Genomic DNA, 25755 nt, shown 5'->3' with positions numbered 1-25755 from the left:
AAACTTTAAATTGTACTATATTTTACAACATTTGGACATTGTTTTAGAACAATCTACAACATTTTATATTGTACTATGTTCTACATTTGGACAGCGTTTCCCGGTGTTCTACAACATTGTACACACTTATACAACGTTCTACAACATTTGACACTGTCCTACGTTTGGCATTGTTCTACATTTTACACTGTTTGTTAATGTTTAACAGTGTTTCACGCTGTTCGACAGCATTGTACACTCCTATACAATGTTCTACAACGTACTACGTTTGGCTTTGTACTCCAGCAATTGTCTGTTTTACAACATTGTGTACTCTCTTACAACGTTCTACAACACTGTTCGACAACATTGCAGAGCGTAATTTTTTACATTGTTTGTTGTGTTCTACAACATTGTAGACGCTCACTCACCGTTCTACGGCCATCCGGTGAGGTTCTACAAGGCACTATGGAATGTTTGCAAGAGTTTGCTGTGTTCTATATTCCAAGCGCATTCCGCTGCCTACAATGTCTGCCTGTGATAAGCGCCACCAACCTGCATGAAGATCCCCAGCAGGGTTACATCATGTCAGGACCAGGTTCATGGTGTACAACATCTTGCAGGGTGGATTACATTAATACATGTATCTACATTTTATTAATATGGATTACTTGGACTTGACATTTTAGAAAGTCGCATGTTTTATTTTAAAAATGCTATTTCGGGACATGCTTACCAATCAGATCAATGAAGAAGCAGACAATGAGCGAGGGGGAGGCATCCAGGTCTAACACCGGTGAAGGCGGGCGAAGGAAGCCGCTGACGTGGCTCCCAGCCCGGCTGCGCTCTGTCCGATAATGGAACCACGTTTTGTTCAACCGGCGCGCTGTCCGATAATGGAACCATGACCACCATGCATTGACGAGTGGATCAAATTGGACGAATTAAAATCAATTATTAAATCTTATAATTGTTTTTTTTTTTTACTTGAACGTCAATTGAAATGTTTAAACGACATAAATATGACGTCTAAAAATAAAAGGTGCAACCGACATGTAGGTCAGTACGATCAGGACAAAGACCCCACCATGGTTCCGTGCACGCGGGTCCGGAGCGCACTTAGAACCGCAACACAAGCCGCGACACGCACGACTGGACCGGAACACGCACGCAACATGAGTTCGTGGATCGTTACAAAATCCCTTCTTTTTGCGAGCGGAATCCGGTCTTATCTCTGCGCATTATTTCCTCTCCTGGTTGTGGTTCCGACCCAAATAAACACCCGGAGCGCACTTAGAACCGCAACACGAGCCGAACGGACGGTGGTCCGTGACATACACGACTGGACCGGAACACGCACGCACATGAGTTCGTGGATCGTCACAAAAGCAGGTTGGCTTCCATCAAACCATTTTTTGCGAGCGGAATCCGGTCTTACCTATGCGCATTATTCCCTCTCCTGGTTGTGGTTCCGACCCAAATGCTCCTGTTCGGTTCTAGCAGAACCTTCCGGCCGCGTCCATGTCCGCGGGACCACCAAAAGTCCAGCTCGTCTTCGTCCTCCGCGGTCAGAGGAGCGGTACATCCAGCGCGCGCGTCCCGCACCTGCAGGCTCCTGAGCGGGGTGGCGGGGGGAAGCGCAGCCCTCAGCCGGCCATCGTCACCCGGAGCTCGGCTTCCGACTGTCGGGGCGTGCCGCCAGGTGAGGGGAGCTCAGGTATCCGAGAGGAGCGGAGGAGGAGAGGCGGGAAGAGGAAAAAGATGGAAGAGGAGATGATGAGCGCGCTCCTCGTCCGTGTGCGCACTGAGGGGCGCTCGTGCATGAGGAGCATTTCAAGCTGCCTTACTGGCGGGCTGGTCAAGCGGAAATAAGATACCATTCTGTTTCCGGTTGGCTCCTTCAAATTAATAGCAAAAGAGGAAAAAGTCAAATTTTATAAAAAAATAAATAAATACAATGTTAATAAAATAATAATAATAATAATAATAATAATAATCCAACGATCCATTTTCTACTGCTTGTCCCTTTTGGGGTGGCGGGGGTGCTGGAGCCTATATCATAATAATAATGATAATAATAATAATAATAATAATAATATCCATCCATCCATTTCCTACCGCTTGTCCATTTTGGGGTGGCGGGGGTTGCTGGAGTCCATATCATAATAATAATAATAATGATATGACCCTAAAAGGAATAATGGGTAGAAAATGGATGGATGGATGGAATCCTATATCATAATAATAATAATAATAATAACAATAATAATAATAATAAGACCTCAAAGGAAATAAGCAGTAGACAATGGATGGATGGATGGAATAATAATATCTATCCATCCATTTCCTACCGCTTGTCCCTTTTGGGGTAGCAGGGGGTGCTGGAGCCTATATAATAATAATAATAATAATAATAATAATAATAATCCATCTTTTTTCTACCGCTTGTCCATTGTGAGGTGTATAATAGTGATAATATCCATCCATTTCCTACCGCTTGTCCATTTTGGGGTGGCGGGGGGATGGGGGGTGCTGGAGCCTATATCATAATAATAATAATAATAATAATAATAATAATAATAAGACTCCAAAGGGAATAAGCAGTAGACAATGGATGGATGGATGGAATAATATCCGCCCATCCATTTCCTACCGCTTGTCCCTTTTGGAGTAGCAGGGGGTGCTGGAGCCTATATAATAATAATAATAATAATCCATCCATTTCCTACCGCTTGTCCATTTTGGGGTGGCGGGGGGGATAGGGGGTGCTGGAGCCTATATCATAATAATATTTATAATAGTAATAATAATAATAATAATAATCCATCCATCTTTTTTCTACCGCTTGTCCATTGTGAGGGGGTGCTGGAGCCTATATAATAATAATAATATCCATCCATTTCCTACCGCTTGTCCATTTTGGGGTGGCGGGGGGGTTGGGGGGTGCTGGAGCCTATATCATAATAATAATAATAATAATAATAAGACCCCAAAGGGAATAAGCAGTACACAATGGATGGATGGATGGAATAATAATATCCATCCATCCATCCATTTCCTACCGCTTGTCCCTTTTGGGGTAGCAGGGGGTGCTGGAGCCTATATAATAATAATAATAATAATAATAATCCATCTTTTTTCTACCGCTTGTCCATTGTGAGGTATAAAATAATGATAATATCCATCCATTTCCTACCGCTTGTCCATTTTGGGGTGGCGGGGGGATGGGGGGTGCTGGAGCCTATATCATAATAATATTTATAATAGTAATAATCATAATAATAATAATCCATCTTTTTTCTACCGCTTGTCCATTGTGAGGTAGCCAGGGGTGCTGGAGCCTATATAATAATAATAATATCCATCCATTTCCTACCGCTTGTCCATTTTGGGGTGGCGGGGGGGGGGGGGGGGGTGCTGGAGCCTATATCATAATAATAATAATAATAATAATAATTATAATAAGACCCCAAAGGGAATAAGCAGTAGACAATGGATGGATGGATGGAATAATAATATCCATTCATCCATTTCCTACCGCTTGTCCCTTTTGGGGTAGCAGGGGGTGCTGGAGCCTATATAATAATAATAATAATATCAATGACTTTAATTATTTTATATTTTCCTGTGTGTTTACCACCAAGTCTTACCAGTTCCTAAAGCAATCCAAACATGATCTCATATAAATGGTACGCTAAAGAATCACTGAAATATTCTAACACAGTGTTACTCTTCAAACTGTGTGATGTAGCAGTGGTGCCAAAATATAGTTCAATAAAACCTCTGCCTTGTTTTTAATGACTACTTAGGCCTGCGGAGGTGCTACTTTGTGAACAAAATTGGAAAACCACTGATCCAGATCCAATGTAGGCATTTTATTTTGTACTGAAAGTAGTGGGGATTCCACTTTAACTATATTCATGTTTACTTAAAAAATAAATAAAAAAATCCCACTAAAACATGAACGTAAAGTCAACTGAGTCCACTAAATTGTTCATTCTGAATGGAATTAATGTCAATGCTTTTATTTTGAAAGCCACTCAACTTCCGTGTGTGATCTGTCACGCTGAAGTCTCACGCACGTGCGTGTGTGTGTGTGTGTGTGTGTGACTTCAGCATGACAGATCACACACGGAAGTTAAGTGGGTTTCAAAATAAAAGCATTACCGTTCTCATGTATTTGTAGTTACTAAATACATGGGAAGTTACTCAGTACTTTAGTACTTTTATCACTCAAGTACGTCTGTGATATCATGACACATTTCGAGGGGCGTGGAAAAAAAAAAAGGTCACCCTTGGGGCGCGTGAGAGAAATAATTGAAACTAAAGTAATGTTCTCTTCCTTCAGCAGAACACGACACTTTTTCTCAAACAGTGGCCATTTTTATTCTTCACAAGTTGGTCAACACAGAAATAAATTATTATGACATTTTAGTGGCTAAACCACTTTGGAACAAACCAAGAACGCCCGCAGAGGATTTAAGTTTCCAAGGAGCAGGAAGTTGTGAGCGCAAGTCCTGGCGACACAAATACACTTTTTTTTTGAAACGGCGTTTGATGAAAGCAAATGTTAAAGATGAAGATTGCAACACGTGATTGGACGCCAACATCTTGGATGTTTATGATGTCAGAAGATCGCAGTCCAACTTTCATGCCAAACTTAAACATGAGACACACTAGGAACTAAAAAACTAAGAACGCTTGAGGGACCAGCAAAGTCCGGGGGGAACATTAAGGGGGAAATTAGGGGGTAAAACAAAGGGGAAACATTAGGGGGAAATTAGGGGGTAAAACAAAGGGGGAACATTAAGGGGGAAATTAGGGGGTAAAACAAAGGGGGAACATTAAGGGGGAAATTAGGGGGTAAAACAAAGGGGGAACATTAAGGGGGAAATTAGGGGGTAAAACAAAGGGGGAACATTAAGGGGGAAATTAGGGGGTAAAACAAAGGGGGAACATTAAGGGGGAAATTAGGGGGTAAAACAAAGGGGAAACATTAAGGGGGAAATTAGGGGGTAAAACAAAGGGGGAACATTAAGGGGGAAATTAGGGGGTAAAACAAAGGGGGAACATTAAGGGGGAAATTAGGGGGTAAAACAATGGGGGAACATTAAGGGGGAAATTAGGGGGTAAAACAAAGGGGAAACATTAAGGGGGAAATTAGGGGGTAAAACAAAGGGGGAACATTAAGGGGGAAATTAGGGGGTAAAACAAAGGGGAAAACATTAAGGGGGAAATTAGGGGGTAAAACAAAGGGGGAACATTAAGGGGGAAATTAGGGGGTAAAACAAAGGGGAAATATAAAGGGGAAAATGGGGGGCAAAAAAGAGCGGGCATATTAAGGGGAAAAAGAAACAGGGGGGATTAATAAAAAAAAAGGGGGGAACATCAAGTGGCAAAATAAAAGAGGAGAAACTAGGGGGGAAAGGGGGAAAATCAAGGGACAAAAAAGGGGGAACATTAAGTGGAAAAAAGGGGAAAAAGAGGGTTAATTAGGGGGGAAATTGGGGGGATGGGGGGCATATTAAGGGGCGAAGAAAAGGGGGCATATTAAGGGTACAAGAAAAGGGGGCCCAGTAAGGGTAAATGAACAAGGGGGCACATTAAGGTACAAGAAAAGGGTTAAAAATGAAGGAGTAAAACAACAGACAGAGAGGGGCCGGCAGGTGAAGACTTAAGTTAGGGGGCACAAAAGAAGGGAGCAGGAGAAGAGTTGGGGGGGGGGGGGGGCATCTCCCATGATGCAACACTGCTGGGTCACATGGCGTCAAAATGGAAGCGATGTGCTTCCTGTCTCTTCTCGCGGTCGTCTGCTTTCTGAGGAACACAAGAAGACAACGAGAAGTAAAAGATGACATTCACGTCCTCGCAAGGGATTGAAAAAGTGCAAACAGGAAGTGGCTGATGGACACTTCCTCCCAAAGGTGAGGCGGGACCTTTCAAGCTGTCAATCAAATGTTGATTATCGGAAAAATGTCCTTCTTGTCTTCAAAAACGGACGGAGAACACGTTTAGGTTCTAAATGCACATGTGGGAGTTCTCTTTAGTCATCTCGGGGGTCCCAGGCCTCCTTAGTCCCCCCCCCCAACATTTTGAAGACGCACGTCGTCTACCTTCTCTGCTCTCTGGTAACACGTTTAGGTTCTAATTGCACATGTGGGAGTTCTCTTTAGTCATCTCGGGGGTCCCAGGCCTCCTTAGTCCCCCCCCCCAACATTTTGAAGACGCACGTCGTCTACCTTCTCTGCTCTCTGGTGCCCACCAATGTCCTGCACATGCTAAGCTAACATGTCAGATGATGAAGAACTCATTTGGATTTTATTTTAACGACCCAAACTATGGGATCATTATTTTGCACGTGCACCGACTCACTTTTACAACATTTTAAAACATTTTAGTGTTTTACATTTTGCAACATTTTAAACTGTTCTACAACATTTTGCAACATTTTAAACTGTTCTACAGTGTTTTACATTTTGCAACATTTTAAACTGTTCTACAACATTTTACATTTTTCAACATTTTAAACTGTTCTACGTTTTACATTTTGCAACATTTTAAACTGTTCTACAACATTTTGCAACATTTTAAACTGTTCTACGTTTTACATTTTGCAACATTTTAAACTGTTCTACAACATTTTGCAACATTTTAAACTGTTCTACAACATTTTACATTTTTCAACATTTTAAACTGTTCTACGTTTTACATTTTGCAACATTTTAAACTGTTCTACAACATTTTGCAACATTTTAAACTGTTGTACAACATTTTGCAACATTTTAAACTGTTGTACAATGTTTTACATTTTGCAACATTTTAAACTGTTCTACAACATTTTGCAACATTTTAAACTGTTCTACAGCGTTTTACATTTTGCAACATTTTAAACTGTTCTACAACATTTTGCAACATTTTAAACTGTTGTACAGCGTTTTAAATTTTGCAACATTTTAAACTGTTCTACAACATTTTAAACTGTTGTACAATGTTTTACATTTTGCAACGTTTTAAACTGTTGTACAACATTTTGCAACATTTTAAACTGTTCTACAACATTTTGCAACATTTTAAACTGTTGTACAACATTTTGCAACATTTTAAACTGTTGTACAACGTTTTACATTTTGCAACATTTTAAACTGTTCTACAACATTTTGCAACATTTTAAACTGTTCTACAGCGTTTTACATTTTGCAACATTTTAAACTGTTCTACAACATTTTACATTTTGCAACATTTTAAACTGTTCTACGTTTTACATTTTGCAACATTTTAAACTGTTCTACAACATTTTGCAACATTTTAAACTGTTCTACAGCGTTTTACATTTTGCAACGTTTTAAACTGTTGTACAACATTTTGCAACATTTTAAACTGTTCTACAACATTTTGCAACATTTTAAACTGTTGTACAACATTTTGCAACATTTTAAACTGTTCTGCAACATTTTGCAACATTTTAAACTGTTGTACAACATTTTGCAACATTTTAAACTGTTTTACAACATTTTGCAACATTTTAAACTGTTGTACAACGTTTTACATTTTGCAACATTTTAAACTGTTGTACAACGTTTTGCAACATTTTAAACTGTTCTACAACATTTTACATTTTGCAACATTTTAAACTGTTCTACGTTTTACATTTTGCAACATTTTAAACTGTTCTACAACATTTTGCAACATTTTAAACTGTTCTACAGCGTTTTACATTTTGCAACGTTTTAAACTGTTGTTCAACATTTTGCAACATTTTAAACTGTTCTACAACATGTTGCAACATTTTAAACTGTTCTACAACATTTTGCAACATTTTAAACTGTTCTACAACATTTTGCAACATTTTAAACTGTTGTACAACATTTTGCAACATTTTAAACTGTTCTACAGCGTTTTACATTTTGCAACATTTTAAACTGTTCTTCAACATTTTGCAACATTTTAAACTGTTGTACAACGTTTTACATTTTGCAACATTTTAAACTGTTTTACAACATTTTGCAAAATTTTAAACTGTTGTACAGCGTTTTACATTTTGCAACATTTTAAACTGTTCTACACCATTTTACATTTTAAGACATTTTAAACTGCTGTACAACATTTTAAACTGTTCTACAACATTTTGCAACATTTTAAACTGTTGTACAACATTTTGCAACATTTTAAACTGTTCTACAACATTTTGCAACATTTTAAACTGCTGTACAACATTTTGCAACATTTTAAACTGTTCTACAGCGTTTTACATTTTGCAACATTTTAAACTGTTCTTCAACATTTTGCAACATTTTAAACTGTTGTACAACGTTTTACATTTTGCAACATTTTAAACTGTTTTACAACATTTTGCAAAATTTTAAACTGTTGTACAGCGTTTTACATTTTGCAACAATTTAAACTGTTCTACACCATTTTACATTTTAAGACATTTTAAACTGTTCTACGTTTGACATTTTGCAACATTTTAAACTGTTCTACATTTTACATTTTAAGACATTTTAAACTGTTGTACAACGTCTTTCATTTTGCAACATTTTAAACTGTTCTACAACATTTTACATTTTAAGACATTTTAAACTGTTCTACGTTTTACATTTTGCTACATTTTAAACAGTTCTACAACATTTTACATTTTAAGACATTTTAAACTGTTCTACGTTTTACATTTTGCAACATTTTAAACAGTTCTACAACATTTTACATTTTAAGACATTTTAAACTGTTTACAATGTTTTTCATTTTGCAACATTTTAAACTGTTCTACAACGTTTTACATTTTGCAACATTTGAAACTGTCCTACAACATTTGAAAGTGTTCTAAAATGTTACTCATTGTTCAACAACCTTCTACACTGTTCTACAACGTTTTACATTTTGCAACATTTTAAACTGTTCTACAACATTTTACATTTTTCAACATTTTAAACTGTTCTACGTTTTACATTTTGCAACATTTTAAAATGTTCTACAACATTTTGCAACATTTTAAACTGTTCTACGTTTTACATTTTGCAACATTTTAAACTGTTCTACAACATTTTGCAACATTTTAAACTGTTCTACAACATTTTACATTTTTCAACATTTTCAACTGTTCTACGTTTTACATTTTGCAACATTTTAAACTGTTGTACAACATTTTGCAACATTTTAAACTGTTGTACAACATTTTGCAACATTTTAAACTGTTGTACAATGTTTTACATTTTGCAACATTTTAAACTGTTCTACAACATTTTAAACTGTTGTACAATGTTTTACATTTTGCAACGTTTTAAACTGTTGTACAACATTTTGCAACATTTTAAACTGTTCTACAACATTTTGCAACATTTTAAACTGTTGTACAACATTTTGCAACATTTTAAACTGTTGTACAACGTTTTACATTTTGCAACATTTTAAACTGTTCTACAACATTTTGCAACATTTTAAACTGTTCTACAGCGTTTTACATTTTGCAACATTTTAAACTGTTCTACAACATTTTACATTTTGCAACATTTTAAACTGTTCTACGTTTTACATTTTGCAACATTTTAAACTGTTCTACAACATTTTGCAACATTTTAAACTGTTCTACAGCGTTTTACATTTTGCAACGTTTTAAACTGTTGTACAACATTTTGCAACATTTTAAACTGTTCTATAACATTTTGCAACATTTTAAACTGTTGTACAACATTTTGCAACATTTTAAACTGTTCTACAACATTTTGCAACATTTTAAACTGTTCTACAACATTTTGCAACATTTTAAACTGTTCTACAGCGTTTTACATTTTGCAACATTTTAAACTGTTCTTCAACATTTTGCAACATTTTAAACTGTTGTACAATGTTTTTCATTTTGCAACATTTTAAACTGTTCTACACCATTTTACATTTTAAGACATTTTAAACTGTTCTACGTTTTACATTTTGCAACATTTTAAACTGTTCTACAACATTTTACATTTTAAGACATTTTAAACTGTTGTACAACGTCTTTCATTTTGCAACATTTTAAACTGTTCTACAACATTTTACATTTTAAACTGTTCTACGTTTTACATTTTGCAACATTTTAAACAGTTCTACAACATTTTACATTTTAAGACATTTTAAACAGTTCTACGTTTTACATTTTGCCACATTTTAAACTGTTCTACAACATTTTACATTTTAAGACATTTTAAACTGTTCTACAACATTTGAGACTGTTCTAAAATGTTCTTCATTGTTCAACAACCTTGTACAGCGTTCTACAACGTTTTACAATTTGCAACATTTTAAACTGTTCTACAACATTTTACATTTTGCAACATTTGAAACTGTCCTACAACATTTGAGACTGTTCTAAAATGTTCTTCACTGTTCAACAACCTTTATCATTTTTTATTCTCTACAAAAAACCTTCTGTAAAAGAAAAAAAATGTACGACGGAATGACAAACAAAAATTCCCATTTTTATATATATATATATATATATATATATATATTTATTTATTAAAGGTAAATTGAGCAAATTGGCTATTTCTGACAATTTATTTAAGTGTGTATCAAACTGGTAGCCCTTGGCATTAATCAGTACCCAAGAAGTAGCTCTTGCTTTCAAAAAGGTTGCTGACCCCTGAGTTCCACGATCAAAATCTATCCATTTTTCATTTGAACAATTTTTTTGTTTGTTTTATGCTCTTTTGTCAAAGAAAATTGAAGTTTTAATATAGCAACCACACAATTAATGCAAAATTTACAACACAAAACATTTTAAAGTGAAATACTTGAAGTAATTGAAAATAATTAATTATAACATAGTTGGTGTTTTTTTGAGCAATGGCAAAAAAAAAGAAAAATAAAGAAAGACAAAAGAAAAATAAATAGCCTGCATGACAGCTTTGTGTCAACATTGAAACTTTTTCTCGTTAGATTTCACCTCATTAATTGTTCTTTTTTATTTTTGCGATAATATTCAAATGAGCTAGTTTTTCTCTTCATTTTTTTCGGCTGAATTTTGAATTTTAAAGAGTCGAAATTGAAGATAAACTATGTTTCGAAATTTAATTTTCATTTTTTCGTGTTTTCTCCTCTTTTAAAATCGTTCAATTAAGTGTTTTTTTCATCTTTTATTCTCTACAAAAAAACTTCCGTAAAAGAAAAAAAATGTACGACGGAATGACAGACAGAAATACCCATTTTTTTTAATATATATAGATTTATTTATTAAAGGTAAATTGAGCAAATTGGCTATTTCTGGCAATTTTTTAAAGTGTGTATCAAACTGGTAGCCCTTGGCATTAATCAGTACCCAAGAAGTAGTAATAATTATAATTAATTATAACATAGTTGTTTTTTTTGAGCAATGGCAAAAAAAGAAAAATAAAGAAAGACAAAAGAAAAATAAATAGCCTGCATGACAGCTTTGTGTGAAGTGAATTATATTTATATAGCGCTTTTCTCTAGTGACTCAAAGCGCTTTACATAGTGACACCCAATATCTAAGTTACATTTAAAGCAGTGTGGGTGACACGTGGGTAAAGTGTCTTGCCCAAAGACACAACGGCAGTGACAGCGGGAATCGAACCTGCAACCCTCAAGTTGCTGGCACGGCCGCTCTACCAACCGAGCTATGTCAACATTGAAGCTTTTTCTCGTTAGATTTCACCTCATTAATTGTTCTTTCTTATTTTTGCTATAATATTTACAGAATGTGTGGCGGGCCGCGCTTTGGACGCCCCTGCTTATACAACCTTCTCTCACAGACGCCATCTTTGTTTTTTTTGTGTTTTTTTTTTTACACGCTCACACTTCGTCCTTACAAGCGCCGCAATTAGGGACACGCACGCACACACTCACGCACACTCAAACACACACACACACACACACACACACACGCACACACACAGTGGCAGATGGCTGGGTGAAGTTGGCAGCAAGTGGTGGTGTTTATGCCGCCATGAAAAGAAAAATACCTCCGAAAAAAAACCAACAAAAAGTTCATCTTGACAAAGAAAAAAAGAGCGAGGGAAAGAAAAAAAATCTCTAAGCATTTTAATGGTGTCCTGTGTGTGTGTGTGTGTGTGTGTGTGTGTGTGTGTGTGTGTGTGTGAGACACAAGAGAAGATGTGAAACTAAGCGCCGGCTCCCCGAAGGGTGTATTTATGCCAGTAATGAAGAGCAGATCCGCCATGTTGAAAGGACAGAAGACGCCAATTACAGCTGAACGTCCTTCCGGGTCTCAGAGAGAGAGAGAGAGACATTAAGAAGGCGTGTGTGTGTGTGTGTGTGTGTGTGTGTGTGTGTGTGTGTGTGTCTCAGTGGGAGGCTACAAGACTGCAGGATAGGGATAGTGGATCCCATCTGCTGCTACACACTCTGTTTGTTAATGTGTGTGTGTGTGTGTGTGTGTGTGTGTGTGTGTGTGTGTGTGTGTGTGTGTGCTGACCTTCTCTTGCCAGTGGAGGATGCCGATGATGACGAGGATGAAGACGCACACCCCGATGAGGGCGATGGCGGTCAGCAGCACGCTGTTACTGGGCGTCAGGTACAGCTTGGCACTCCAACTACGCATACACACACACACACACACACACACACACACACACACACACACACACACACACACACACACACACACACACACACACATGCACACAAAGTGAGAAACAAACACAAAGTTATGCTGCAAGTAGTTCCTAAATATGTGATCAACAGAAGTGAGGTGCCTAAAGGGGCGGAGCTAGACACGGTGCAGGCCTATAGGGGACAGGTGAGGGGACAGGTAAGAAGACCTATAGGGAACAGGTGAGGGGACAGGTAAGAAGACATATAAGGGACAGGTAAGGGGACAGGTAAGAAGACCTATAGGGAACAGGTGAGGGGACAGGTAAGAAGGCCTATAGGGAACAGGTGAGGGGACAGGTAAGAAGACCTATAGGGGACAGGTGAGGGGACAGGTAAGAAGACCTATAAGGGACAGGTGAGGGGACAAGTAAGAAGACCTATAAGGGACAGGTGAGGGGACAGGTAAGAAGACCTATAGGGGACAGGTGAGGGGACAGGTAAGAAGGCCTATAAGGGACAGGTGAGGGGACAGGTAAGAAGACCTATAAGGGACAGGTGAGGGGACAGGTAAGAAGACCTATAAGGGACAGGTGAGGGGACAGGTAAGAAGACCTATAAGGGACAGGTGAGGGGACAGGTAAGAAGACCTATAAGGGACAGGTGAGGGGACAGGTAAGAAGACCTATAAGGGACAGGTGAGGGGACAGGTAAGAAGACCTATAAGGGACAGGTGAGGGGACAGGTAAGAAGACCTATAAGGGACAGGTGAGGGGACAGGTAAGAAGACCTATAGGGGACAGGTAAGAAGGCCTATAAGGGACAGGTGAGGGGACAGGTAAGAAGACCTATAAGGGACAGGTGAGGGGACAGGTAAGAAGACCTATAAGGGACAGGTGAGGGGACAGGTAAGAAGACCTATAGGGGACAGGTAAGAAGGCCTATAAGGGACAGGTGAGGGGACAGGTATGAAGACCTATAAGGGACAGGTGAGGGGACAGGTAAGAAGACCTATAAGGGACAGGTGAGGGGACAGGTAAGAAGACCTATAAGGAACAGGTGAGGGGACAGGTAAGAAGGCCTATATGGGACAGGTGAAGGGACAGGTAAGAAGACCTATAAGGGACAGGTGAGGAGACAGGTAAGAAGACCTATAAGGGACAGGTGAGGGGACAGGTAAGAAGACCTATAAGGGACAGGTGAGGGGACAGGTAAGAAGACCTATAAGGGACAGGTGAGGGGACAGGTAAGAAGGCCTATAAGGGACAGGTGAGGGGACAGGTAAGAAGACCTATAGGGGACAGGTGAGGGGACAGGTAAGAAGACCTATAAGGGACAGGTGAGAGGACAGGTAAGAAGACCTATAGGGGACAGGTAAGAAGGCCTATAAGGGACAGGTGAGGGGACAGGTAAGAAGACCTATAAGGGACAGGTGAGGGGACAGGTAAGAAGACCTATAGGGGACAGGTGAGGGGACAGGTAAGAAGACCTATAGGGGACAGGTAAGAAGGCCTATAAGGGACAGGTGAGGGGACAGGTAAGAAGACCTATAAGGGACAGGTGAGGGGACAGGTAAGAAGACCTATAAGGGACAGGTGAGGGGACAGGTAAGAAGACCTATAGGGGACAGGTAAGAAGGCCTATAAGGGACAGGTGAGGGGACAGGTATGAAGACCTATAAGGGACAGGTGAGGGGACAGGTAAGAAGACCTATAAGGGACAGGTGAGGGGACAGGTAAGAAGACCTATAAGGAACAGGTGAGGGGACAGGTAAGAAGGCCTATATGGGACAGGTGAAGGGACAGGTAAGAAGACCTATAAGGGACAGGTGAGGAGACAGGTAAGAAGACCTATAAGGGACAGGTGAGGGGACAGGTAAGAAGACCTATAAGGGACAGGTGAGGGGACAGGTAAGAAGACCTATAAGGGACAGGTGAGGGGACAGGTAAGAAGGCCTATAAGGGACAGGTGAGGGGACAGGTAAGAAGACCTATAGGGGACAGGTGAGGGGACAGGTAAGAAGACCTATAAGGGACAGGTGAGAGGACAGGTAAGAAGACCTATAGGGGACAGGTGAGGGGACAGGTAAGAAGACCTATAGGGGACAGGTGAGGGGACAGGTAAGAAGACCTATAAGGGACAGGTGAGGGGACAGGTAAGAAGACCTATAAGGGACAGGTGAGGGGACAGGTAAGAAAACTTATAAGGAACAGGTGAGGGGACAGGTAAGAAGACCTATAAGGGACAGGTGAGGGGACAGGTAAGAAGACCTATAAGGGACAGGTGAGGGGACAGGTAAGAAGACCTATAAGGGACAGGTGAGGGGACAGGTAAGAAGACCTATAAGGGACAGGTGAGGGGATAGTAAGAAGACCTATAAGGGACAGGTAAGGGGACAGGTAAGAAGACCTATAGGGAACAGGTGAGGGGACAGGTAAGAAGACCTATAAGGGACAGGTGAGGGGACAGGTAAGAAGGCCTATAAGGGACAGGTGAGGGGACAGGTAAGAAGGCCTATAAGGGACAGGTGAGGGGACAGGTAAGAAGACCTATAAGGGACAGGTGAGAGGACAGGTAAGAAGACCTATAAGGGACAGGTGAGGGGACAGGTAAGAAGACCTATAAGGGACAGGTGACGGGACAGGTAAGAAGACCTATAGGGGACAGGTGAGGGGACAGGTAAGAAGACCTATAAGGGACAGGTGAGGGGACAGGTAAGAAGACCTATAAGGGACAGGTGACGGGACAGGTAAGAAGACCTATAGGGGACAGGTGAGGGGACAGGTAAGAAGACCTATAAGGGACAGGTGAGGGGACAGGTAAGAAGACCTATAAGGGACAGGTGAGAGGACAGGTAAGAAGACCTATAAGGGACAGGTGAGGGGACAGGTAAGAAGACCTATAAGGGACAGGTGACGGGACAGGTAAGAAGACCTATAGGGGACAGGTGAGGGGACAGGTAAGAAGACCTATAAGGGACAGGTGAGGGGACAGGTAAGAAGACCTATAAGGGACAGGTGAGGGGACAGGTAAGAAGACCTATAAGGGACAGGTGAGAGGACAGGTAAGAAGACCTATAAGGGACAGGTGAGGGGACAGGTAAGAAGACCTATAAGGGACAGGTGACGGGACAGGTAAGAAGACCTATAGGGGACAGGTGAGGGGACAGGTAAGAAGACCTATAAGGGACAGGTGAGGGGACAGGTAAGAAGACCTATAAGGGACAGGTGACGGGACAGGTAAGAAGACCTATAGGGGACAGGTGAGGGGACAGGTAAGAAGACCTATAAGGGACAGGTGAGGGGACAGGTAAGAAGACCTATAGGGGACAGGTGAGGGGACAGGTAAGTAGACCTATAAGGGACAGGTGAGGGGACAGGTAAGAAGACCTATAGGGGACAGGTGAGGGGATAGTAAGAAGACCTATAAGGGACAGGTGAGGGGATAGTAAGAAGACCTATAAGGGACAGGTGAGGGGACAGGTAAGAAGGTAAGGGTGCAGAAAAAAAAAAAATTGATTTTAAGAAGAGTCATCATTTTTAAAAAACCAATAGAAAAATGTTTTACATATATTTTTTACATACTGTGCATATATTTTTCTCATTAAAAATACATATTTTTACATTTAATAAAATATGTATATATATATGTATATATGTATATACACATATATTTTTGTCATTAAAAATACATATTTTTACATTTTATAAAAAAAAAAATATATATATATATATATATATTTCTAATTAAAAATACATATTTTTTTACATTGAATAATAAATGTATTTTTTCACATTAAAAATTTATATTTTTTAACATTTCATTTATTATTCATGCATTTTTTAAATAAGTATAGATGTATTGACATATTTAATTATTTATTTAATTATCGATACATTAGTACAATATATTTTTATATTTACATGTTTAATATATTATAGTATTTAAAGCGGTAGTAAATGGATGGATATTATGTAACAACATCTAATAATTTTGCTATCAACTCAACTGGTGGTGTTTGGAGGAAGAAGAATACTGAGTTGCATCCCAAGAACACCATACCTACTGTGAAGCATGGGGGTGGAAACATCATGCTTAGGCCATCTTTATGTGAAAAAGTTGAGTTATTCTACAAAATAATACATTGTGAGGATCAAGTAGAATCCAGAATTGATTCTGAATCGGAATCGAATTATTTGCTGCACAAATACACACACCCCCTCGTGCTGTGAGGGGCGGAGCTAGACACGGGGTGGGGGGGGGGGGGGTGGGGCACAGGTTAAAGTATGGCAGGTAAGTAAAGGAAGTGTACTCAGTGTACTTATTACTTACAGTGTACTGCAGAAGTACACCCTTTATGATGTTTGTATCCCTATTGTTGTGTTCACCTTGTTGTGTGCACCTTGTTGTGTTCCTATTGTTGTGTGCACCTTGTTGTGTTCCTATTGTTGTGTGCACCTTGTTGTGTTCACCTTATTGTGTGCACCTTGTTGTGTTCCTATTGTTGTGTGCACCTTGTTGTGTTCACCTTATTGTGTGCACCTTGTTGTGTGCACCTTGTTGTGTTCACCTTGTTGTGTGCACCTTGTTGTGTTCCTATTGTTGTGTGCACCTTGTTGTGTGCAACTTGTTGTGTTCCTATTGTTGTGTGCACCTTGTTGTGTTCCTATTGTTGTGTGCACCTTGTTGTGTTCCTATTGTGTTCCTATTGTTGTGTGCACCTTGTTGTGTTCCTATTGTTGTGTGCACCTTGTTGTGTTCCAATTGTTGTGTGCACCTTGTTGTGTTCCAATTGTTGTGTGCACCTTGTTGTGTTCCAATTGTTGTGTGCACCTTGTTGTGTTCCTATTGTTGTGTGCACCTTGTTGTGTTCCTATTGTTGTGTGCACCTTGTTGTGTTCCTATTGTTGTGTGCACCTTGTTGTGTTCCTATTGTTGTGTGCACCTTGTTGTGTTCCTATTGTTGTGTGCACCTTGTTGTGTTCCTATTGTTGTGTGCACCTTGTTGTGTTCCTATTGTTGTGTGCACCTTGTTGTGTTCCAATTGTTGTGTGCACCTTGTTGTGTTCCAATTGTTGTGTGCACCTTGTTGTGTTCACCTTGTTGTGTGCACCTTGTTGTGTTCCTATTGTTGTGTGCACCTTGTTGTGTTCCTATTGTTGTGTGCACCTTGTTGTGTTCCTATTGTTGTGTGCACCTTGTTGTGTTCACCTTGTTGTGTGCACCTTGTTGTGTTCCTATTGTTGTGTGCACCTTGTTGTGTTCACCTTATTGTGTGCACCTTGTTGTGTTCCTATTGTTGTGTGCACCTTGTTGTGTTCACCTTATTGTGTGCACCTTGTTGTGTTCCTATTGTTGTGTGCACCTTGTTGTGTTCCTATTGTTGTGTGCACCTTATTGTGTTCCAATTGTTGTGTGCACCTTGTTGTGTTCCTATTGTTGTGTGCACCTTGTTGTGTTCCTATTGTTGTGTGCACCTTGTTGTGTTCCTATTGCTGTGTGCACCTTGTTGTGTTCCTATTGTTGTGTGCACCTTGTTGTGTTCCTATTGTTGTGTGCACCTTGTTGTGTTCCTATTGTTGTGTGCACCTTGTTGTGTTCCTATTGTTGTGTGCACCTTGTTGTGTTCACCTTGTTGTGTGTACCTTGTTGTGTTCCTATTGTTGTGTGCACCTTGTTGTGTTCACCTTATTGTGTGCACCTTGTTGTGTTCCTATTGTTGTGTGCACCTTGTTGTGTTCACCTTGTTGTGTTCCTATTGTTGTGTGTACCTTGTTGTGTTCCTATTGTTGTGTGCACCTTGTTGTGTTCCAATTGTTGTGTGCACCTTGTTGTGTTCCAATTGTTGTGTGCACCTTGTTGTGTTCCTATTGTTGTGTGCACCTTGTTGTGTTCCTATTGTTGTGTGCACCTTGTTGTGTTCCTATTGTTGTGTGCACCTTGTTGTGTTCCAATTGTTGTGTGCACCTTGTTGTGTTCCAATTGTTGTGTGCACCTTGTTGTGTTCCAATTGTTGTGTGCACCTTGTTGTGTTCCAATTGTTGTGTGCACCTTGTTGTGTTCACCTTGTTGTGTGCACCTTGTTGTGTTCCTATTGTTGTGTGCACCTTGTTGTGTTCCTATTGTTGTGTGCACCTTGTTGTGTTCCTATTGTTGTGTGCACCTTGTTGTGTTCAACTTGTTGTGTGCACCTTGTTGTGTTCCTATTGTTGTGTGCACCTTGTTGTGTTCACCTTATTGTGTGCACCTTGTTGTGTTCCTATTGTTGTGTGCACCTTGTTGTGTTCACCTTATTGTGTGCACCTTGTTGTGTTCCTATTGTTGTGTGCACCTTGTTGTGTTCCTATTGTTGTGTGCACCTTGTTGTGTTCCAATTGTTGTGTGCACCTTGTTGTGTTCCTATTGTTGTGTGCACCTTGTTGTGTTCCTATTGTTGTGTGCACCTTGTTGTGTTCCTATTGCTGTGTGCACCTTGTTGTGTTCCTATTGTTGTGTGCACCTTGTTGTGTTCCTATTGTTGTGTGCACCTTGTTGTGTTCCTATTGTTGTGTGCACCTTGTTGTGTTCCTATTGTTGTGTGCACCTTGTTGTGTTCACCTTGTTGTGTGTACCTTGTTGTGTTCCTATTGTTGTGTGCACCTTGTTGTGTTCACCTTATTGTGTGCACCTTGTTGTGTTCCTATTGTTGTGTTCCTATTGTTGTGTGCACCTTGTTGTGTTCCTATTGTTGTGTGTACCTTGTTGTGTTCCTATTGTTGTGTGCACCTTGTTGTGTTCCAATTGTTGTGTGCACCTTGTTGTGTTCCAATTGTTGTGTGCACCTTGTTGTGTTCCTATTGTTGTGTGCACCTTGTTGTGTTCCTATTGTTGTGTGCACCTTGTTGTGTTCCTATTGTTGTGTGCACCTTGTTGTGTTCCTGTTGTTGTGTGCACTTTGTTGTGTTCCTGTTGTTGTGTGCACCTTGTTGTGTTCCTTTTGTTGTGTGCACCTTGTTGTGTTCCTATTGTTGTGTGCACCTTGTTGTGTTCCCATTGTTGTGTGCACCTTGTGTTCACCTTGTTGTCTGCACCTTGTTGTGTTCCTTTTGTTGTGTGCACCTTGTTGTGTTCCTATTGTTGTGTGCACCTTGTTGTGTTCCTATTGTTGTGTGCACCTTGTTGTGTTCCTATTGTTGTGTGCACCTTGTTGTGTTCCTATTGTTGTGTGCACCTTGTTGTGTTCCTATTGTTGTGTGCACTTTGTTGTGTTCACCTTGTTGTGTGCACCTTGTTGTGTTCCTATTGTTGTGTGCACCTTGTTGTGATCCTATTGTTGTGTGCACTTTGTTGTGTTCACCTTGTTGTGTGCACCCTGTTGTGTTCCTATTGTTGTGTGTTCCTATTGTGTTCCTATTGTTGTGTGCACCTTGTTGTGTTCCTATTGTGTTCCTATTGTTGTGTGCACCTTGTTGTGTTCCTATTGTTGTGTGCACCTTGTTGTGTTCCTATTGTTGTGTGCACCTCGTTGTGTTCCTATTGTTGTGTGCACCTTGTTGTGTTCCTATTGTTGTGTGCACCTTGTTGTGTTCCTATTGTTGTGTGCACCTTGTTGTGTTCCAATTGTTGTGTGCACCTTGTTGTGTTCCAATTGTTCTGTGCACCTTGTTGTGTTCCTATTGTTGTGTGCACCTTGTTGTGTTCCTATTGTTGTGTGCACCTTGTTGTGTTCCTATTGTTGTGTGCACCTTGTTGTGTTCCTCTTGTTGTGTGCACCTTGTTGTGCTCCTATTGTTGTGTGCACCTTGTTGTGTTCCTATTGTTGTGTGCACCTTGTTGTGCTCCTATTGTTGTGTGCACCTTGTTGTGTTCCAATTGTTGTGTGCACCTTGTTGTGTTCCTATTGTTGTGTGCACCTTGTTGTGTTCCTATTGTTGTGTGCACCTTGTTGTGTTCCTATTGTGTTCCTATTGTTGTGTGCACCTTGTTGTGTTCCTATTGTTGTGTGCACCTTGTTGTGTTCCTGTTGTTGTGTGCACCTTGTTGTGTTCCTATTGTTGTTTGCACCTTGTTGTGTTCCTATTGTTGTGTGCACCTTGTTGTGTTCCTATTGTTGTGTTCCTATTGTTGTGTGCACCTTGTTGTGTTCCAATTGTTGTGTGCACCTTGTTGTGTTCCAATTGTTGTGTGCACCTTGTTGTGTTCCTATTGTTGTGTTCCTATTGTTGTGTGCACCTTGTTGTGTTCCTATTGTTGTGTGCACCTTGTTGTGTTCCTATTGTTGTGTGCACCTTGTTGTGTTCCTATTGTTGTGTGCACCTTGTTGTGTTCCTATTGTTGTGTGCACCTTGTTGTGTTCCTATTGTTGTGTGCACCTTGTTGTGTTCCTATTGTTGTGTTCCTATTGTTGTGTGCACCTTGTTGTGTTCACCTTGTTGTGTTCCTATTGTTGTGTGCACCTTGTTGTGTTCACCTTGTTGTGTTCCTATTGTTGTGTGCACCTTGTTGTGTTCCTGTTGTTGTGTGCACCTTGTTGTGTTCACCTTGTTGTGTGCACCTTGTTGTGTTCCTATTGTTGTGTGCACCTTGTTGTGTTCCTGTTGTTGTGGCACCTTGTTGTGTTCCTGTTGTTGTGTGCACCTTGTTGTGTTCCTATTGTTGTGTGCACCTTGTTGTGTTCCTATTGTTGTGTGCACCTTGTTGTGTGCACCTTGTTGTGTTCCTATTGTTGTGTGCACCTTGTTGTGTTCCTGTTGTTGTGTGCACCTTGTTGTGTTCCTATTTTTGTGTGCACCTTGTTGTGTTCCTATTGTTGTGTGCACCTTGTTGTGTTCCTATTGTTGTGTTCCTATTGTTGTGTGCACCTTGTCGTGTTCCTATTGTTGTGTGCACCTTGTTGTGTTCCTGTTGTTGTGTGCACCTTGTTGTGTTCCTATTGTTGTGTGCACCTTGTTGTGTTCCTATTGTTGTGTGCACCTTGTTGTGTTCCTATTGTTGTGTGCACCTTGTTGTGTTCCTATTGTTGTGTGCACCTTGTTGTGTTCCTATTGTTGTGTGCACCTTGTTGTGTTCCAATTGTTGTGTGCACCTTGTTGTGTTTCTATTGTTGTGTGCACCTTGTTGTGTTCCTATTGTTGTGTGCACCTTGTTGTGTTCCTATTGTTGTGTGCACCTTGTTGTGTTCACCTTGTTGTGTTCCTATTGTTGTGTGCACCTTGTTGTGTTCACCTTGTTGTGTTCCTATTGTTGTGTGCACCTTGTTGTGTTCCTATTGTTGTGTGCACCTTGTTGTGTTCCTTTTGTTGTGTGCACCTTGTTGTGTGCACCTTGTTGTGTTCCTGTTGTTGTGTGCACCTTGTTGTGTTCCTATTGTTGTGTGCACCTTGTTGTGTTCCTATTGTTGTATGCACCTTGTTGTGTTCCTATTGTTGTGTGCACCTTGTTGTGTTCCTATTGTTGTGTGCACCTTGTTGTGTTCCTATTGTTGTGTGCACCTTGCTGTGTTCCTATTGTTGTGTGCACCTTGTTGTGTTCCTATTGTTGTGTGCACCTTGTTGTGTTCACCTTGTTGTGTGCACCTTGTTGTGTTCCTATTGTTGTGTGCACCTTGTTGTGTTCCAATTGTTGTGTGCACCTTGTTGTGTTCCTATTGTTGTGTGCACCTTGTTGTGTTCCTATTGTTGTGTGCACCTTGTTGTGTTCCTATTGTTGTGTACACCTTGTTGTGTTCCAATTGTTGTGTTCCTATTGTTGTGTGCACCTTGTTGTGTTCCTATTGTTGTGTGCACCTTGTTGTGTTCCTATTGTTGTGTACACCTTGTTGTGTTCCTATTGTTGTGTGCACCTTGTTGTGTTCCTAATGTTGTGTACACCTTGTTGTGTTCCAATTGTTGTGTTCCTATTGTTGTGTGCACCTTGTTGTGTTCCTATTGTTGTGTGCACCTTGTTGTGTTCCTATTGTTGTGTGCACCTTGTTGTGTTCCTATTGTTGTGTACACCTTGTTGTGTTCCAATTGTTGTGTGCACCTTGTTGTGTTCCTATTGTTGTGTGCACCTTGTTGTGTTCCTATTGTTGTGTGCACCTTGTTGTGTTCCTATTGTTGTGTGCACCTTGTTGTGTTCCTATTGTTGTGTGCACCTTGTTGTGTTCCTATTGTTGTGTGCACCTTGTTGTGTTCACCTTGTTGTGTTCCAATTGTTGTGTGCACCTTGTTGTGTTCCTATTGTTGTGTGCACCTTGTTGTGTTCCTATTGTTGTGTGCACCTTGTTGTGTTCCTATTGTTGTGTGCACCTTGTTGTGTTCACCTTGTTGTGTGCACCTTGTTGTGTTCCTATTGTTGTGTGCACCTTGTTGTGTTCCAATTGTTGTGTGCACCTTGTTGTGTTCCAATTGTTGTGTGCACCTTGTTGTGTTCCTATTGTTGTGTGCACCTTGTTGTGTTCCTATTGTTGTGTTCCTATTGTTGTGTGCACCTTGTTGTGTTCCTATTGTTGTGTGCACCTTGTTGTGTTCCTATTGTTGTGTGCACCTTGTTGTGTTCCTATTGTTGTGTGCACCTTGTTGTGTTCCTATTGTTGTGTGCACCTTGTTGTGTTCCTATTGTTGTGTGCACCTTGTTGTGTTCCTATTGTTGTGTTCCTATTGTTGTGTACACCTTGTTGTGCTGTCAAGTCACCATGTGGCCCTCAGTTACATGCAAACACCTCTGTGTGTGTGTGTGTGTGTGTGTGTGTGTGTGTGCGTGAGTGTGTGTTGACAATCTGTGCCGCTAACTTAAGTGTGTTGTTGCTAAGTGTCGTTTCCGCCTGCGAATGGTATCCATGGCAACAAACACCCTTTAGGGCCAATGGAGGAGGATCAGGGGGAGGGGCCATTATGACACGTGTGTATGTATGTGTGTGTGTATGTGTGTGTGTGTGTGTGTGTGTGTGTGTGTGTGTACCTGCTGGGCTGGTCATGTGGATAAGGGATGACAATGAGCTGAGAGTTGGGGATGATGGCCGTCCATTCCTTCTTCCGGGACTCCTGCAGGTGAAGAAGGACACACAAACATTCTGGTCACACCTCTTTTATTCATCCAGTTTAACACCTGCATATCCACACACCTGCGCGCTAACACCTGCATGCTAACACCTGCATGCTAACACCTACATGCTACCACCTGTGCGCTAACACTTATATGCTACCACCTGCACGCTAACACCTACATGCTACCTCCTGCACGCTAACACCTACATGCTACCACCTGCACGCTAACACCTACATGCTAACACCTGCACGCTAACACCTACATGCTACCGTACAGGTGTGTCTCTTTGGTCCTCCATCTTGCCAAAGAGTTGATGACAACAATCAAGATGGAGGAAAACATCACAACCACACAACATGAGGAACATGACCTATGGTGCAAAAGTGCTAACATGTTAAAGATGCCCTATGGTGCTAAAGTGCTAACATGTTAAAGATGCCCTATGGTGCTAAAGTGCTAACATGGTAAAAATGTCCTATGATGCAACAGTGCTAACATGGTAAAGATGTCCTATGGTGCAAAAGTGCAAAGACGTTAAATATGCCCACGATTTCAAAAGTGCAAACATGTTAAAGATACCCTGTGGTGCAAAAGTGCTAACATGTTAAAGATGCCCTATGGTGCAAAAGGGCTAACATGGTAAAGATGTCCTATGGTGCAAAAGTGCAAAGACGTTAAATATGCCCACGATTTCAAAAGTGCAAACATGTTAAAGATACCCTGTGGTGCAAAAGTGCTAACATGTTAAAGATGCCCTATGGTGCAAAAGTGCTAACATGGTAAAGATGTCCTATGGTGCAAAAGTGCAAAGACGTTAAATATGCCCACGATTTCAAAAGTGCAAACATGTTAAAGATACCCTGTGGTGCAAAAGTGCTAACATGTTAAAGGTTCAGTATGGTGCAAAAGTGCTAACATGTTAAAGCTGTCCTATGTTACAAAAGCGCTAACACATTAAAGATGCCTGATATTTCAAAAGTGCTAACATGTTAAAGGTTCCCTATTGTACAAAAGTGCTAACATTTTAAAGGTTCCCTATTGTACAAAAGTGCTAACATGTTAAAGCTATCCTATGTTACAAAAGCGCTAACACATTAAAGATGCCTGATATTTCAAAAGTGCTAACATGTTAAAGGTTCCCTATTGTACAAAAGTGCTAACATGTTAAAGCTGTCCTATGGTGCAAAAGCACTAACACATTAAAGATGCCTGATATTTCAAAAGTGCTAACATGTTAAAGGTTCCCTATTGTACAAAAGTGCTAACATTTTAAAGGTTCCCTATTGTACAAAAGTGCTAACATGTTAAAGCTATCCTATGTTACAAAAGCGCTAACACATTAAAGATGCCTGATATTTCAAAAGTGCTAACATGTTAAAGGTTCCCTATTGTACAAAAGTGCTAACATGTTAAAGCTATCCTATGGTGCAAAAGCGCTAACACATTAAAGATGCCTGATATTTCAAAAGTGCTAACATGTTAAAGGTTCCCTATTGTACAAAAGTGCTAACATTTTAAAGCTGTCCTATGGTGCAAAAGCGCTAACACATTAAAGATGCCTGATATTTCAAAAGTGCTAACATGTTAAAGGTTCCCTATTGTACAAAAGTGCTAACATGTTAAAGCTGTCCAATGGTGCAAAAGCGCTAACACATTAAAGATGCCTGATATTTCAAAAGTGCTAACATGTTAAAGGTTCCCTATTGTACAAAAGTGCTAACATGTTAAAGCTGTCCAATGGTGCAAAAGCGCTAACACATTAAAGATGCCTGATATTTCAAAAGTGCTAACATGTTAAAGGTTCCCTATTGTACAAAAGTGCTAACATGTTAAAGCTGTCCTATGGTGCAAAAGCGCTAACACATTAAAGATGTCTGATATTTCAAAAGTGCTAACATGTTAAAGGTTCCCTATTGTACAAAAGTGCTAACATGTTAAAGCTGTCCTATGTTACAAAAGCGCTAACACATTAAAGATGCCTGATATTTCAAAAGTGCTAACATGTTAAAGGTTCCCTATTGTACAAAAGTGCTAACATGTTAAAGCTGTCCAATGGTGCAAAAGCGCTAACACATTAAAGATGCCTGATATTTCAAAAGTGCTAACATGTTAAAGGTTCCCTATTGTACAAAAGTGCTAACATGTTAAAGCTGCCCAATGGTGCAAAAGCGCTAACACATTAAAGATGCCTGATATTTCAAAAGTGCTAACATGTTAAAGGTTCCC

The 25755-nt window shown here is 40.3% G+C and overlaps 2 protein-coding genes across 3 annotated transcripts in view; both read right to left on the bottom strand.

Moving 5' to 3' along the window:
* LOC133546728 (neuropilin and tolloid-like protein 2) overlaps positions 1–1822 on the bottom strand; it is a 62527-nt gene extending 60705 nt beyond the window's left edge. The window contains exon 1 of one of the 2 annotated variants that reach the window (XM_061892544.1): positions 1418–1822. In XM_061892544.1, the coding sequence (XP_061748528.1) occupies positions 1418–1427 (10 nt within the window). In that variant the 5' untranslated portion in view covers positions 1428–1822. The remainder of the gene's footprint in view (positions 1–1417) is intronic. The other variant, XM_061892533.1, reaches the window with a different exon arrangement.
* A 2518-nt stretch (positions 1823–4340) lies between these two features.
* The window catches only part of itfg1 (integrin alpha FG-GAP repeat containing 1), a 365012-nt gene continuing 343597 nt past the window's right edge, over positions 4341–25755 (bottom strand). Inside the window, exons 16-18 of the mRNA XM_061892519.1 lie at positions 23443–23525; positions 12407–12524; positions 4341–5796 (exon numbers count right to left, since the gene is read on the bottom strand). Of these exons, the coding sequence (XP_061748503.1) occupies positions 5737–5796; positions 12407–12524; positions 23443–23525 (261 nt within the window). The 3' untranslated portion in view covers positions 4341–5736. The remainder of the gene's footprint in view (positions 5797–12406; positions 12525–23442; positions 23526–25755) is intronic.

The sequence above is a fragment of the Nerophis ophidion genome, linkage group LG02, assembly GCF_033978795.1.
Source record: "Nerophis ophidion isolate RoL-2023_Sa linkage group LG02, RoL_Noph_v1.0, whole genome shotgun sequence".
Taxonomy (NCBI): domain Eukaryota; kingdom Metazoa; phylum Chordata; class Actinopteri; order Syngnathiformes; family Syngnathidae; genus Nerophis; species Nerophis ophidion.
Note: the sequence above shows the minus strand (reverse complement) of the source record. Positions and strands in the feature narration are given on the sequence as shown.